Source organism: Acinonyx jubatus, chromosome A3, assembly GCF_027475565.1.
Source record: "Acinonyx jubatus isolate Ajub_Pintada_27869175 chromosome A3, VMU_Ajub_asm_v1.0, whole genome shotgun sequence".
NCBI classification, from domain to species: domain Eukaryota; kingdom Metazoa; phylum Chordata; class Mammalia; order Carnivora; family Felidae; genus Acinonyx; species Acinonyx jubatus.
Genome location: NC_069388.1, coordinates 115,880,650 through 115,897,719, shown reverse-complemented (window position 1 = coordinate 115,897,719; position 17,070 = coordinate 115,880,650). Strand labels below are relative to the sequence as shown.

The following is a 17,070-nucleotide window of genomic DNA, read 5'->3' as shown; positions in this document are numbered from 1 at the left end:
ATGGCTAATGCCAAGAACACGTGACTGTGTCAAGAATGACCAAGTTCAACCTGTGCACCTCCTTTATGTGGTTCTAAAAAATCTCAATAAACTGGGCTAAATGACTCCATTCCCAAGCAGTGCAGTGTCAAATATGGTTATTTGAGATTCAAAAGAGACTCATCAATAATTTGAAAACATTCTATTCCACTCCTCCCCTTTCAATTCTATTTTTATCTCCTATTCTAAATGCATTTATAGTACTGATGAAAAAAATCCATCTACAAGGTTCACTTCTGAAAAAGGTACTCAATCAAGAGAAAAATGGTTTTAATGTAATGTTATTATCCTGTCATTTAATTTAGCAATGACAAGTGATGATGAGATTTTGATTTGCATCAGAAATCTTAAACATTTTAGGATTCTGTTATGAACAGGCAATGATGAGTAATCTGCGCGACTGAGTATGTGAATTCTTGGCTTATTGATGCTGCTACAAACAACATCCATAACAACCTCAAAAAGAAAAAAAAATATCCAATGTGGCTAAAAACAGGCAAATAACTTAATTAGTAAGACTGTGGGTAAAGAAACTTATGATTTCCACTATATTCATAGTTAGATCTGGGTCACAATTCACTGGTTTGAATCAGGTATATTTTTTTATTGACTGTGGCAAATCATGAAAAATATATTAGCAGATGATTATTGGGATGTATATATATGGGACGGAGGAGTGAAATTGGGGGTACAGTGTGTCTGTGTTTGACGTGAGAGCAGATGGCTGGGATTTAAACTCCTTTCTAAACAACTTATATTAACACAAGCACTGTACTAATTTAGCCATCACTGAAATTTCTCACTCCTTTGGAACCCTACCCTTTTCTTTCTACATCTATGCTGTACTCTTCTTTCTTCCTTCCTTTAACTGTGGACTTTCCCTGTGTGAGGACAAGGACCAAGTCTGTCATGTTCTCCATTTTATCTGGAGGGCTCGCCACTTAGCATGGGGTTGATAAAATATTTGAGTGAATTTTTAAAAGAGTTTTCCCTTGTCTCTGAAGGCTGGCAGGAAATGCCACCCCAAAATACGACTGGGGGACAAGACATGCTGCCCAAATACGCCACTTCGGTATATTGATTATGTTGAGCGGTAGGCACGTGAAAAGTAGCAAATGGAGGGAGAGGCTTTCTCTGAACTGCCCTTATCTGCCTACAGACCAGTCCCCTGAAAGGACTCAGTGGCCATGAATCCCCTCCCCAGGAGTTTCATCCACCAGCAAGGATGGACTCCTGTCACAGGAGAGGAGGCTAGAAGTCAACATCACACCCAGATAAACGTTGCCACAAATGTTGTCTTATCTATTTGTTCTACTGAGGGCTAGTTCGTCTTTCCTAAGCCATTTGCTCTCCCCCTAAGAAGCCTCCTTCCTTCCTCCCCCTTTCCTATTAAGAATCTTGAATTCCTAATCGCCTTGGGGAGTTACTCATTTTCCTCTGGGTATTTCCCATGTATACCTGGGGGATGCAGGCCAGTAAACTTGTTTTTCTCCTGTTAATCTTTTATTCCTGGGGTCTCAGCCAAGAACTGAGAAGGGTAGAGGGAAAACTATTTTTCCTCCCCTACATCTCTTTTCTGTCTCCCCTGTGTAGCATCCATTCTTACTCCTGAACTGCGGACGTGGAGGTGTTGATGAAAGGGAAGGAGACCGGCAGGGATGTTCAATTGTCTGGCAATGACAATTTCATGTTCTACCAGACCTCACCCACTGCATTCCCAATATTAGCAGCCACTCCTGTCCTCTAAGCAGGAACTGTAACTAGAACTCATAGTATCATTCCTTCATTCATGCATTCATTCAACAAATGTTCTATTTAAAAAAAAAATCTTTTTTAGATTTATTTATTTTTGAGAGACAGAGCACAAGCGGGGGATGGGCACAGAGAAAAGGAGACACAGAATCCGAGCTGTCAGCACCAAGCCCGACACGGGGCTCGAACTCATGAACCGCGAGATCATGACCTGAGCTGAAGTCGGAAGCTCAATCGACGGAGCCACCCCGGCACCCCTCAACAAATGTTCTATTGGTATTTTCCAGTATACCTCTACAGGACAAAATCAACTTCCTGACAATGTAGTAAGACCTAACCCTGATGCAAGTAATACATGAGTGAAAACAAACAAACAAAAACCTGTCGGAGCACGAGGTTAGTATGATCTGATTCATGTTTGTTTGTTTTTTTAAGATCAAATTGGCTTTATTAAGCGACTCATGAATCAGGGCAACATCTAGCAAGTACAGGGGACCTCCCCAACTCACGATTTTTTAAAATAAAAAGATGTATGTACATGTTCTTACAGGATATGTAAATGCGCAGAAAATGAAATGTTAATGACAAGCATCCATGAAAAGGGTGGAGAGAGGGAGCAAAAGTTCATGTTTTACTTTATATACTTCAACAGAGAGGTATGTGCAACAAGAATATATCTGTGCATTATGGGAAGCCACTGATTACTACTTCAGATTCATCTGGCGTCCCTGCATCCCTGCCACCACTTCTTCCTGGGCTCCCGCTGGCTTCTTGCGGGTGCCACCTGCCCAACTGAGCCTTGCCCAATGCCAGTCTTTCCATTCCAGGGGTTTCTGTTTCTTTGTTATGGTTCCCCAGGCTGTCCTGCAGCATCGAGCGACCACTTGAACACATCAGGTATCTTTGTATAGGCTTTTCTTGCTCCCTGGATCACAGACCCGCACAGTTTATGTGCACTGAAGCCTTTGTCTTGTGCCCTTTCTCTTGAACCCAGACTAAGACAGTTTACTGCTTATTTTTTTAAGGGTAAAGGAACTGGAGTGGAAAGCACTAGAAAGTTAGTTACAGTTGCCGATAGGCAGAAGCATTTCTGAATTATAAATCCTCATTTACCTTGGATTAGGCTTTCCTCTCTCTTATGAAATATCATGAAATTAAGGTCTGGTTCAAGAAAGGATCTACACAAGGCACCATCCCCTCGATGAAAGCATTGCTATGATTTGCCCCAATTCAAACATAAGGTTTAGCAGGGCGCCAAAGACAAATTAAATTGCTCAAAGGAAACTAAAGAGGGAGCAGTACTGGTAGTTAATACACCATTGCTACCATTTAAAAATTAAGAACGGTGTATTTCTGAATGGGGGAGAAAACCCAAACAGAGAAAACCAGTCATAAGAAATATATTTGAATTTAAAACAAATTAGTAGCTTTAAAAATGTCACATTTTAAAGTTGCACAGGAGAAAACACTGCTAACTGTTCAGAGATGGCCCCTCAGTCTTCTGGGCCTTGAGAGGCCATGAGGTTAGAGCCTCGTTGTGCAAGGCAGCAGGCCTGAGCCGCTTACTGATGTATTACCTTTGACAGCTTTTCCCTCTTTGAACCAGCTTCTTCTCTTGCAAAACAGGTTTAATAATACTTGTCAACTCCTTAAATGCCTGGGTTTTGTGCTCTGAGTTATTTCACTGACAGGTGTTATCAGAACAACTAATCAATTGCTTTTAGCTTCTTGACAATGATGTGTTTGTTAGATTCTCAGAGATGATTCATACCAAGGGAAGGAATGACCTAGTGAAACAGGGATGAGAAGTCTTTTGACCAAAGAGGTCACCCTGTCCGGGCTCCAGCCAAAAGTCAAGGAATATGTCGCATTTTGGCTTTTTTCGTTCCATCCTTTCGTCTTTTGGCTGCAAGCTTCTGACACACTGGATGCCTCTATCCCTATAATGGGGAATTGTACTATTATTGCCCAATTAAAATTCATTATTTATTATTCCTACTGCCTGTATTCTTCAACCGTATCTGTTCTTCTCAGCATTTGTGTGGGTCACATTTACAGAAATGAGAGTCATTTCCAAACCAACTTCGTGATATCTCTTTCCAGCTCTGTAAAAAGAACTTAGCCTCCCAACTAAAACTTCATTATGTGGTTCCCAACCCTAAATTTGCAGACAAAGGGCTTATTTAAAGGAATGAAAGCTGAATTATGCTTGAAACTTTTTTTTTTTTAACTGATTTTGGCTACTAATCCTATCTTTTCCTGGTAAACCAGTCTGTGGCTAAAAAGTAGTTTTGCCTGAAGATGTAACTATTCTTGAACGTATAGGATACATATGAAGAATATTGGCCACAAGTGGCCAGCCTTCCAGAATGTCATATTTTTGAAACTTATTTAAATTTTGCTGACGTGTGACAAAGTGTGCCAGGTACTAGGGGAACCAATGAAGAGAGTATGGTCTCCTGTGTTCTGGTCTTGTGTGGCTTCCTTCCTTCCCATATCTGCTCAGATGTTTCCTCCTCAGAGAGGTCTTCCCACACCACCTTACAGGAGATGTCCCCATTCCCAATTTTTGTTAAGTACATATTCATTCTGACAAAGAATACTATGTTCCTGGATCAGAGACCCAGCTTTTTAATTACTCACAATTACATTAGTTCTCCATGTCCCAATCTTCCCCAGGGTGACACGAGAGGAACTTCCAAATGATGAATTATTGGGAGTCTATATAGGAGCCCATACAGCTGCTGTCCCTCCTCCCCCCTGGGGTGGGGGAGGGGGAGAGGGAGAAAACACGACCTAGTGACCTTTGCATTGTAACGTAAATGGATCCTCGCAGGGGGAGCAGGGAGGTCTCTAGATTTACAGTCTCCAGAATGTAAATAAATGTGTCCAAGGGAGAAGTCCCTAAATCTCCCCAGAGGTCTCGGACTTGCAAGGTTTGTTTGCCATTCAAACATTCTTTAATCCTGGCGCTAGAGAGCTTTGCTCAGAAAGTCCCGATCACGCAGAGACGTGAGAACATTTATGGAGCATTGATTTCCAATGATTTTCTTCAGATCAGTATCACTATCTGACATTATAAAACTCATTAATTTCTTTCCTCTTTCCCTATCTTGTTTTGGATTAACTGTATTCTACTTCATACTCACTACCGATGTGTTAACTCTCTTTTGTCTATTTTTTAAAAGATTTTAAAGTAATCTTTACACCCAACGTGGTGTACAAACTTACAACTCTGAGATGCTTAGGAGTTGCATGCTCTCTACCACTTGGGCCAGCCAGGAGCCCCCCCCCCCCCCCCGTTTTTCTGTTTTTAAAAGTGACAATGAGCATCTTTTAACTTATCACAGCTTATTTTCAAACATTACTATACCACTTTACTTACGAGTGTAATTTACTTTACGATTGTATTTTTTCATTTCTCTTCCTATCCTTTGTGCTATTATTGTTACATATTTTACTTCTATATTATACAAACCTTACAATACTGTTATTTTTGCTTAAACTATCAATTGCCTTTAAAGAAATTAAGAAATAGAAGTAAGTCTTTGTATTTGCCATTTCTGGGCTCTTCATTCCTTTGGGTAGATCTGAGTTTCCAACTAGTATCATTTTGGTTCCACCTAAAGAACTTTAATACTTATTGCAGTGTGAGTTTCTGGTGATAAGTTCTCTCAGCTATTGTTTTTCTGTCTTTATTTCCCCTTCATATCGGAAAGATACAGAATTCTATGTAGATTATTTTTAAAGCACTTTAGAGTTTTTTTTTTTTGTGGCTTGCATTGTTTCTGACAAGAAGTCTGCATTCAATCTTTGTCCCCTTACATATGTAATGTCTGTTTCAGAGACTTTTAAGAGTTTCTAATTGGTCTGCAGGAATGTGATTACAATGTGCTTTGTTGTTTACAGTATGCTTATCCTGCTTGGGGTTCATTGAAATTCTTAGATCTATATATTTATAATTTTCATGAAACTTGAAAAAAATTCAGCCATTATGTCTTCAAATATTGTTTTGTGCCTCACCCACTCTTACTCTTAGACTCCAATTACACAAATGACAGATTCCTTGTCTCAAATCACAAAGGCTCTGTGCATTTTGGTCATTTTCTTCTCTATGCTTCAGTTTAGATGCTATCTCTTACTATCTTCAAGTATACTGATCCTTTTGTAATGTCTACTCTGCTGATAAGCCCATCAAAAGAATTTTTCATTTCTTAAACTTCTATTTGGTTCTTTTATATATCTTCCACTTTTCTCCTCACTGTATTCATGTTTTTCTTTAAATCACTGAGCATTTTATAATGGTTCTTTTAAAACCCTTTCTGCTAATTCCACCATCCCTGCCATTTATGCAGGTCAATTTTGATTGATTTTTTTCCCCCCTTGGTTATGGATTACATTTTCTTGATTCTTTGCATGACTATTGATTTTTGATTGGAGGCTGAATATTTCAAAGGTTACACTGTTGAGTGTCTTAATTCTGTTGTATTTTTCCAAAGGGTTGAACTTTTTTTTTGGGCATCTAAATAATTTGTGGATCTGTTTGATCCTTTAAGGATTGTTTTTGTGATTTATTAGGAAGAGTTTAGAGTAGCCTTTACTTTAGGGCACGTTTACCCCTTAAGTTGTGGTCCTTCTGGGATCTCTACTGAATGCTCCAGGGGTTCGATAATGTTTCTGGCTGAATAGAATGTGATACCTGGGAAATGTTCAGCTTAGAGCTCTCCAGTAGTGGCCTGGCTTTGTGGAGTTTCTATGTACGTCCATTTAGTATTTAGACTCAAGGGGACTCCTATGCAGATTTCTGGACCTTTCCCCGATTAGCTCCTTCCTCACTAGTGTATGTTCCCTCAAATTCTAGCTACCTTAGTCTCCCTAAACTATGAAATCCATTTTCTCACCTCACTGATATTTGCCATGCTTTCCCCGGGTTTCTTCTCTCTGTGCCATGGTCAGTAATGTGCCTCCAGGACTCACCTGTTTGTTTCCTTTCTCTTCTGGATAACATGCCTGCTGTCCAATATCCAGCTGCTTCATAGATCTTGTCCCTTATATACCCCATTTTCTAGTTATTTATGGTGGGAAGGGTAAGTCTGGTACTAGTTACTCCATCATGGTCACAAGTAAATATTTTTGAATGAATGATCTATACCTTAAAAGACACTTCTAGAAATAGCTGGGATGACAGATGCCTCTGTACATAAATCTTACAATGAGGTGAGAGCAGAGCAAAAGTGCTGTGTATGAGTGTAGCCCAAGGAGAAAAGTAAACTAGTTATTAAACAGGAATCTGGTCAGAATAAAGGAAACAATAAGGGGCCACATCCTCTTCCATCCCTCCAATACAGGATTGAAGACTGAGTACAGATGGCACTGGGAGAGGCTAACAAGTGAAACAGTAAAAACATTATTTATTTATTTAAAATTTTTTTTTCAACGTTTATTTATTTTTGGGACAGAGAGAGACAGAGCATGAACGGGGGAGGGGCAGAGAGAGAGGGAGACACAGAATCGGAAACAGGCTCCAGGCTCTGAGCCATCAGCCCAGAGCCTGACGCGGGGCTCGAACTCACGGACCGTGAGATCGTGACCTGGCTGAAGTCGGACGCTTAACCGACTGCGCCACCCAGGCGCCCCATAAAAACATTATTTAAAAATTAAAATGCCATCTGATGTCAACTGGTCTTTTTGGACAATTACACACAGACCTCCTTACTCCCGGGTGAGCAAAGTTCTGGAGAGAGAATAGAAGCTTGGCTAGAGAGGTACAGAAAGACGTAATCCTGGAGCTAGAACCTGTGAGAGGAGACGGCAGGAGAACTATGTGTGTGGACGGGAGATTAGTGGGGACTGGACAACTACAGGACGGCGTAAGGTATGTAGGAAAAGCAGGATGCGGAACAACAGAGCAGAAAAGGAACTGGCGAAGCTAAAGCGTTTATCAGAGTTCCTGATGGAAAACATTTTACTTCACTGAAGAAGACAAGCAAAGTATGAATAGTGATAAATAACTACACAACCGGTATTTTGTTTTCTATTTTGCCAATTAGTTATAGTAAACTTTAAATTTCAAAATGACTTCTGTCACCACATTGTAATTATCCAGGCTACTTCTTCCTGCCATCTGCTGGTGTAGGTTAAAGGAATACAAATGGAATTAATTTTATCCTAAGCGAAATATAATTAGAAAGATAAATCAGCGCACAAAAAAAAAATGTATTCTGGAATCAATTATTAAAAATTTTAACTCATCTACTATTTTTGGGTTTTGGTGCTCATGCTTCTCCCACATTCCCATCATCGTGAATAATCAAGAATGGATTATGCTCGAACTTTACAATACATTTGTGAGCTAGGTTAGAATAGGCATTATCCTCCCTTTGGCAGCAAGTGAGCTATAGGCATACAAATCTGACCATGTTGTTCCTGTCCTTTGGGCCCTTTGCTAGTTCCCAGGGCCTACAGATAAAAACCCTAGCACTTTAGCATGGCTGATGAGTCCTTTCATCTTTGTTTTTTTTTTTTTTTTAAGTTTATTTATTCTGCGCGCGAGAGAGAGACAGTGGGGAAGGGGCAGAGAGAGAAGGGGAGAATCCCAAGCAGGCTCTGTGCTGACATCAGACAGCCCAATGTGGGGCTTGAACTCATGAACCATGAGATGGCCTGAGCCGAAGTCAGACACTTAACCAACTGAGCCACCCAGGCGCCCCTACATCAACATCTTACATGTGACTCTTCATAGCCCAGTAGCCGCTGCCCTCAGCACACCCACATATACCCACATCTGTGACTTTACTTCTGTGTGTTATCCCAGCTGGCCAGAATGTACTTAATCCTTTCCTCTTTTTTGCTGGGTTAGAACCTGCTTCTTTTCTTTTTTTTAAAGTTTATTTTCAGAGAGAAAACACATGTGTCTGTGCGCGAGTGGGGGAAGGGCAGAGGAGAGAGTGACTCCCAACCAGGCTCTGGGCTGTCAGCGCAGAGCCCGATGACGGTTCCGTCTCACAAATCGTGAGATTATGATCTGAGCTGCAATCAAAAGCTGGACGCTTAACTGACTGAGCCACCCAGGCGCTCCTGCGTATTTTCTAAAACTTGGCTCAGGAGGCATCCCATCCAGGCGCTTTTCCCTCTGCTCCTGTAGAAGCTGCGGGCACTTAACCACATCACACTACAGTGATCGATCTTTGTGTCTGCCTTCAGGAGCAATGACCATGTTTTACTAATTGCAGTATCCTTAGCACTTAGCACAGTCTCAGTCTTTGAATGCTGTACACAAGTGACCAAACTTCCGGAGCAACATTCGTCATGAAGCCTGCCCGACCTTGCTTTCCCTAGAATACAGACACTAGGGCATGAAGAGCTGACAAAGGAATGGATGACTAAAGGGACTTCTTGGTAATACCACATGGGAGGTGGGCTTGCTTTGTCATATGTAATTTACTTTTTAATACATGTTTTCCTCGAAGGGACCAGAATTAGCAAATTTCCGATGAAAGATTTATTTTGATGTTAGGGAATTTGGTTGACAGAAACATTTACCAAAATACTAACTTTAAAGTTGGTAACTAATAAGCAACTTTCAAGACCAATATAAGGAGCAGAAGGAATAATAAAGGATATTCTATTGCTTTAACACTGGACATGCAGGGTATTCCTCAGGCTTTTACTTTACTGAAAATGTGATGCACAAGAGTTTTCTGTTCTAAACATGACAGTCAAGAGGCTTCTGGGGGAATGCAGGTTAGAGGTTACTGTAATACGTTAAACACGTGTAACCTTTTCTAGGTATGGTGTACATTTTTGGCTTTTTTTTTTTCCCTAAGTAATACATGTCCAACGTTTCATCCACTTTGGATCAAAAAGCTTCTAAATTCACTTATTCTGCCATCCAATTAAAATCTTTTGAGAATTAAGCAATCATTTCCTGACTTGCCAAGGATTAAATTTAGATGCTTGGTTGAACATAAGCCTTATCTCTCAAGCCATCGCCTTTAATTGGAGCATGTAAAAGGATAACATAGGGTTTTAGTTGACATCATAGTCTATTGCCATGGAAATGTAAACATGGGTTTGTATTCAACTTGTCTCAAACCAAGTTTTAGGGGTACGGAGAGACTGGGAGACAGGAGATAAATTATGTAAAAAAATGTATGCTCTACATGTTTGAGTGCCCTCGGAGCTCAGACCCTCAGTGATCTCATCCTGCCTCACGGCCTCAAATATCATCAATACACTGATGACTCTCAAATTTATATTTCCAGCTGGACCTATCCTCTGAACTCCAAACTCCTGTATCTGTCTTGACAGTCTCAGTTGGATGTCTAACAGGCACCTCGAATCTCACACGTCCACCCTGAGCTCCAGATACTGCCCTCTCCGTACCCAGTTGGCTCTGCTCACAATCTTCTGTATCTCGGCAAAGGTCAGCTTCCCTTTCTACTTGCAAAGGCCACAGAACCTGGGAATAATCCTTGACCTATCTCTAGTCCTCAGCAAATCCTGTCAGCTCTGCCTTCAAAATATAATCAAAAGATGCTCATTTCTTCCCATTGGCACTGCTTTCAAGCTACCATCATTTCTCACCAGGATTCTTCTGACTCTGAACTGGTCTCCTCTTTTCTGCCCTTGCCTTCCTTCGGTTTATTCTCACACAGTCTCCATAGTGATGATATTAAAATGCAAATCATATTAGGTCATCTCTCTGCTCATCCTCCAGTGGCTTTTCATCTTATTCAGGGTATGACCCAACATCCTTTAATCATTAATTGCCCTCTCCCCTCCTGTTTTTCCTTCTTCAGCCACACTGGACTCGTTGTTGGTCACTGATCATAAGAGGCATGCTCCCACCTCAGGACCTTTGCATATGCTCTTCCCCTGAGTATCTGTATGGCTTGCTTCCTTTCCTCTAGGTTTTGACTCAAAATCACCTCCTCAGTGAGGCTTTCTGTGGGCAATGGTCTAGAATAATTACTACTTCTATCTCCCTTTCATGCTTTATTTTCCTCCTTAGCATTTACCTAACATACTATGCATTTTACTTATTTCTATTGATACTGTCTTTTTCATTGGAATGTAAGCTCCATGAGGGGCACATGGCTGGTTTAGTCAGTAGAACATGCAACTCTTAATTTCGGGGTTGTGAGTTCAAGCCCCACACTGGCTGATGGACTGATGGACTGTGGGGCCTACTTAAAAAAAAGAATGTAAGCTCCACAAGGCAGGGGTTTTTGGCTGTGTTTTTCATCCCTGCATCCTCTGCACTTAGGGAAATACCTGACTTAGTATAAAGTCAGGAAGTATTTGTTGAATGCACAATTTAAAAAATGGGTGATTCATGTAATAAGAAATAAAGGTTATTAGTGAGAAAGCATGATTAACGAAGATCTCTAAGCTTAATGACTAAAATCATTTGTTACTGGGTTTTCATGGAAATCTGTCTTTGGAGAAACTCTGACTTAATTTTCCACAAGGACAAGCTTGATATCTCTTAACTTTGCATTGTGGAACTTCAGAGATGACTGTTCAAGAAGAGAATAATGATACACATAGGTGGGTATTAAATAATGTTCATTGTTTACCATGTTGGATGAGCTAATGATATTTTAAAATTATTAGTACACAGAGCTTACTATTCATAGCAAACTGAAATTAGACATGAAAAAAAAAAGTGGCTCATTGATTGAATTAGCAGTGTCTGGCACACAGTAATGTAATATACAAAGTGAGTTGGACTTGGATGCCGTCCAAGAGGGATTAGTTACTGAAGGAGTCTTATTTCCGAAGTGATTCTACGGTATACACACAGGTGTCTGGGTTGGCTCCAGTTAAACTAAGACATCAAGTAAGGAACTGTCATGAAGATACTATCTTTAGGCCCGAAAATTAAAAATCCTTGGTTGTTCTTCACCCGCTTACAAAGTAAACAATGAATGCAGAGACTACAAGCCTTCGAGTGAACTGCAGATGGAAAGGGCTATCAATATCAGCCAGAATTACAGGCAGAATGATATAATGGAAGGATAAAGCTTGGGAAACATGGGTTCCAGCTTTCACTGTGCCACTAACTGGCTATGTGAGTTGGGGTGAGTCCTCGAAGCTTAGTTACCTCACCTGTTAAATGTGGAGGATGGACTGATGGGCTTCAATGATTCCCCAAGCTCTATTATAAGATTTTTTGACTTTAAGCTTAATCAATGTGGTAGACAGAATAATGTCCCCCCCACCCCCCCGGTTCCCCTCCCACCTTGCCCCAAAAGCATTCACATCCTAAACCCTGAAACTTGTGAATGTTATGTGGCAAGGGAAATTAAGGTTCCTGATAAGCTAACTTAAAATAAGGACATTATCCAGAATTATCCATTTGGGCTCACTATAATCACAAGGGTTCTTACAATGTAGAAGAGGAAGGCAGAAAGTAAGCCTCAGAGTGATGCCATGTGAGAAAGACTTGACTGACCATTGCTTGCTTTGAAGATGTTGGAAGGGGCCATGAGCCAAGGAATGTGGGCAGCCTCTAGAAGCTGGAAAACGCAAGAAAACAGATTTCCTTTAGGGCCTCCAGGAACGCAGCCCTACAGACACCTGGATTTTAGCTCAGTGAGATCTGTGTCAGACTTCTGACTTGGAGAACTGTATTACATTTGTATTATTTAAACCACTAAGTTTGTTAATTTGTTACAGCAGCCATAGGAACTAACACAATCATGACAAGTACCATAACTAGCAAAGTTGGAGCCAAGTTATCACAGATGCAGGGTTTAAATGAAAATTCTATACTCAGGTATTTTGTAAAGATCTTCAGAGGCAGGAGTAATCAGAAACCATAAAAAGTTTGCAGAAAAGTCATGAGAATAGTCTCTAAGGGAATAAAATTTTTACTAGTGATTCATGGGAAGGGTAGAAACCTGGTTATTTTATAAAGGAAAGAAAATGATGAGAGAAATTAGAAAAGTTATACACCACATAAGAGTTTCTTCTCTGGACCTCACTTTACTCTTTTATGAACTGAAGCACGGGATAAATAATCTCTAAATTCTTCTAGCACTTAAAAAAGATTTTAAAATCCTGACGGATGCTAACATGAGATGACAGGTGCCTTTGACACTCCCCCCTCTCCAAAGTATGAAGAGCCCTCATTTTATAAAGTATAATTATCTTTAATATCTGATGGTCAAGCTTCATAGAAAACTCTTAGTTCAAGAAGAAAGTGGCTCTGAATTTTAACCCTGACATTTATTCAGGTCGAGTGCATGGGAAAATTGTTTAGCTTTCTTATTCTTCTGTTACTGCACCTATAAAAGTATTGGTTTTGGGGGGCCCCCGGGTGGCTGATTCGGTTAAGCATCTGACTCTTGGTTTCGGCTGGTCATGCTCTCACCATTCGTGAGCTCAAGCCCCACATCAGGCTCTGCACTGATGGTGCAGAGCCTGCTTGGGATTCTCTCCCCCTCTCTCTCTCAAAATAAACAAACAACATAAAATAAAAGTATGGTTTTTGGCAATCACTACATCTGCCCCTAGCAGTCTCTCCCCCTTTCTACTCTTGGTCTGGAAATTTGATGACCTAGTTTATAAACATTTTAAGCAGTGTAAGACTAAATTGGTTATGTAAAGACCCTAGAACTATTTTCTAAGCAAAACACAGGTTGTGCAGAGATTTGGTGACTTCTTTTGATTGTCCCAAGGCCTTTCTGTTAATTTTCAGGCTCTCTGCTATTGTCTGGAAAAGGAAGGTTGCAGGACAGATGAGGTCTTACTGTTGTATGCGTGACCGTTTTTGATCTTTATAATGTAAAAAATATCACACCTGAAAAGCTATTCACAAAAATGTTAAATGGGAGCAATCTGAATTGGAGGATATTCTTGGGCTATCTGCTTTTTTAAAAACAATGAACATGTAGTGTTTTTAATAATCAGAGGTTGGATTTTTTTCTCTCTCCCTTCCTTCCTTCCTTCCTTTCTTTGAGTAGGCTCTACGCCCAAGGTGAACTTGAACCCACAACCCCAAGATCAAGAGTAGCGTGCTCTAAGCAATAAACCAACCAGGCACTCCGCCATTTTCATTTCAAATAATGAAAAATTAGAAGGCTCTCTCCATCCTATTTTCATTCAGCATATTTTCATGATCTGATCATTGTTTTTTTAAATGGTTGTAAACACTGTGTTTGTGGGTTTTTGGTTCCCATTTGGGCTATCGTAAGGTAACCTATATACTGACACAAATAATACTAAAAGGCAAGGTGTCAATATGAACTGCAGGAATGCCAACGATCAATACGGTGAAAGGTGACTGATGGACTTTTGACCTCTCTGCTCCACTCATTCAAGTTCAGGCGAATAATATCCAACCTGGTTAATGTCACTGTACAGAAAAGACTTACTTTCACCTAGTCCTTACAAAAACCCTGCGAGATAGGCACGATCTGAGAGATAAAATGACTTAACCATTACTTAGGCTAGGCAGGGGACAGGTTCAGCAGCCTGGTCAAGAAAACAGGAGCAGCTCTAAAGTAACAGTAAGAGATTTCATTACGTCCTGCCCTCTATGTTCCCCGACCTAAGAGTTACCTTTGCAAACTCAAATTCTGCCTCTTCAGCGTCAGGAAGGCAGGCTGCGGGCTGGGGAAACCTGTAGCTCACCCCAAAAGCGAACACGATCGCCAAAGCTCCTGTGCCACGCACGGTCCGCCCCCTCCCGCGACCTCAGACTCGGTGTCCTGAGCCGGACTAACCTGACCAGGTCGGTCATGCAGGAGCCCACCACTACTACCGCCGCCACCTCCTCCTGCCACTGCCGGCCGGGTTCCCCAGACGCCGCCATGGCAAAAAGGAGGTGCTCTCCAACCAGGAGGCTGACCTTTGCCCTTTGTCCGACCCCGTAACCAGAAACGCCGCTCCTACGCTCCCTAACGACGCGGGCCTTCCAGACGCCCCTGCGGGTCGCCCACCTGACTGCCCGAAATAACCCCAGTCCCCCATCTGCCCTCCGTTCTTTCCGGGATGGTCTCCCTGCACCGCCTCTCGTAACAGGGCGCTTCTGATAGTTCCAGACTCCACGCCACTCGCCACCCACGAGGCCCGCGCGGAGTAAAGACCTTTCAGGCACCGCGGGGACGCCTTTCCGAGTGCCCGGCTCGGTGCGTCCGGGGGCGCGCACGCCTCCCGGCTCGCGGGCGGCAGAGGGGGCGGGGCGGGACGTCCGGGGGCGCGCACGCATCCGGCCCGCGGTGCGCGCGCAGGTCGGTGCGTCAGTCGGGGGCGCGCTCGGGTAACCTGTACCCCACGTAGTCGCCGGTTACCGATCGGACTAAGTTCCAGGTACCTGGACTGGGGCTGGTGCGGGGAGGTTGGATCCCGAGTCGCACAGGTGGCGCTGAGGACCGTGGTTTAAGCATGCCCGGGGCTCGCGGCCTCTTCCTGTAGAGAAGGCCCCCCGTTCTAAAAGATGCCCTGCTCATCCCTATCACGCTGGTCCCCGCAAGAACGCGCCCCCAAGGCCAGAGGCTGCTCTTTTTGCATATTTAGCCCGCCCCTTGGTCCCTCATTAAACTCAGACTCCTTCCTCCTGCCGGCCTGGTGAGGGGATCATACAGTTTGGGAGAGGGAGAGTATCCCTTTTTAGATGGCCCCTAGAATGGGGTGGTCATTCTTTGGGTCTGAGCCGACTTGTTTTTCTTGAATGTTGCCCCTGGACAAATTGCTTCCCACTTAACTTCCCTCGTGCGCTGTATGACGTTGAGGTGACGCAGCAGGACGCCACCCCTTTCCGTTCCATGACGTCAGCAGGGCACATGTTTCCGTGTTTGTCATCCCGTCTTAATTGCGAGATACTGGACGGTGCTTTAGACGTCTTTGTAGTCTACAGCCTGCCCATCGGAGGACCTTGTGTGACCCTATTTTGGGCAGCAGGCCCTGTAAAAATTGTATTGCTGCATTTTCCTCCTGTAATACGTCAACATCAGGAAATACACATTGCACAACTAGCGTTCAGAGGAGGCTGGCCACTGTAAATTTTTTGCCTACCTGGGATCTATTATGAGACTATGATGTGAAAAAGCTCATATTGGGGATTATTCCCCATCCATGCTCCTGGCTCAAAAGGATCACACCAAAGAACCATCATCTTTGGCTCTTTGGTGACGTCTGGTTTTGGAGTGTTTATTTCCCTTCTTAGAGAAGTCACTACACCTACGGTTGAAACAGATTTTAATGCTGCAGGAAATCTTGCACTGTCAAAAAAAAAAAAAAAGGGGCATTGTAACTGTTCTGAAACAAATTCATTCCTTCAGGTATTAGTCTGAGGTCATGACAGTTGCTGAATTGGGATGCATTGTTGTCACCTTAAGTATAGTTTGGCTTCTGGTGCAGGTTTGTTCCCTGTAGGATTTGACTAGTAGATGACTCAGGCCATCTTCCACAGCTGACCAGCCTGTAGTCAAACCTGTTTCTAGTTGTCAAGCAACCATTAGTTCAAATTCGTGACTTTTTGTCTGTTCAGATTTTTTAAGGTGTATACTTAAATAGCTCTGATGCTTTTCTCTTGGTGATTGCAATTGTACATTGTTATTTGAGGGGAGATTGGGTATAGTGACTTTGAGGGAGATCTGGATTTGAATTCTGATCTTTATGCTTGCTAGGTTTGTAACTTTGAACAAGTTACTTAGTCTTGCTGAGCCTTAGTTTTCCAATAATAATCAGGGAACAGGGTTGTTGTGGGGCAGTAAATGAGATTACATAGTGGTGGGTAATATAGTGCCTGATGCTCAGCAGAGTTTTCAGCATGTGCTGATTGTTTCCATTTTTCATAGAAATGAGAGGTAAAATAATGATAGGTATTATGGGGAAAAGCATGGAAGAATAATTTTGTAATGTAGGTGAGATCCTTTTGCTTTTTTTCCAGAGGAGTATTTCTTTGCTTTGCATATGATCTAGATAAGCATCCTTTCAAGAACTGTGACATCAGTGGGTAGAAGTAACAGTGGAAATGTTGCAAAATAGGAAAAAAATTAAGTGTCAAGATGATAATATGGGTTAGTAGACTGTTCAAGGACAAATCACAGAAGTTATTCCTGTCACCTGCAGAGTGGGGATTCTAATACCTGCCTTCCTGCCCAGGATTGTGAAGATCAACTGTAATAATGTATTTGGAAGCTCCTTACAAGTGGTAGTGTTATAAAAATGTACAACATGATTTTTATGGTTGAAAATAGAGTGCGTTAGATGTTTATTCCTACTTCGTGGGGACATTGAAATGGTGGAGGGAGGTCATCTCCCACC

At 42.1% G+C, this 17,070-nt stretch overlaps 2 protein-coding genes across 9 annotated transcripts in view; one reads left to right on the top strand and one right to left on the bottom strand.

Annotated features, from left to right (window-relative positions):
• The window catches only part of RBKS (ribokinase), a 100,178-nt gene extending 84,705 nt beyond the window's left edge, over nt 1-15,473 (bottom strand). For 2 of the 6 annotated variants that reach the window (XM_015064185.3, XM_015064183.3), the window contains exon 1: nt 14,526-15,467. In XM_015064185.3, coding sequence (XP_014919671.3) covers nt 14,526-15,010 — 485 coding nt within the window. In that variant the 5' untranslated portion in view covers nt 15,011-15,467. Of the gene's footprint in view, nt 1-14,525 lie in introns of all 6 variants that reach the window. The other 4 variants (XM_053201070.1, XM_053201071.1, XM_015064184.3 and 1 more) reach the window with 4 other exon arrangements.
• The window catches only part of BABAM2 (BRISC and BRCA1 A complex member 2), a 397,415-nt gene continuing 391,558 nt past the window's right edge, over nt 11,214-17,070 (top strand). Inside the window, exon 1 of one of the 3 annotated variants that reach the window (XM_053201073.1) lies at nt 11,214-11,343. The gene's annotated coding sequence lies outside the window, so the exon portion shown is untranslated. Of the gene's footprint in view, nt 11,344-14,967; nt 15,112-17,070 lie in introns of those variants that run through there. The other 2 variants (XM_053201072.1, XM_015064178.3) reach the window with 2 other exon arrangements.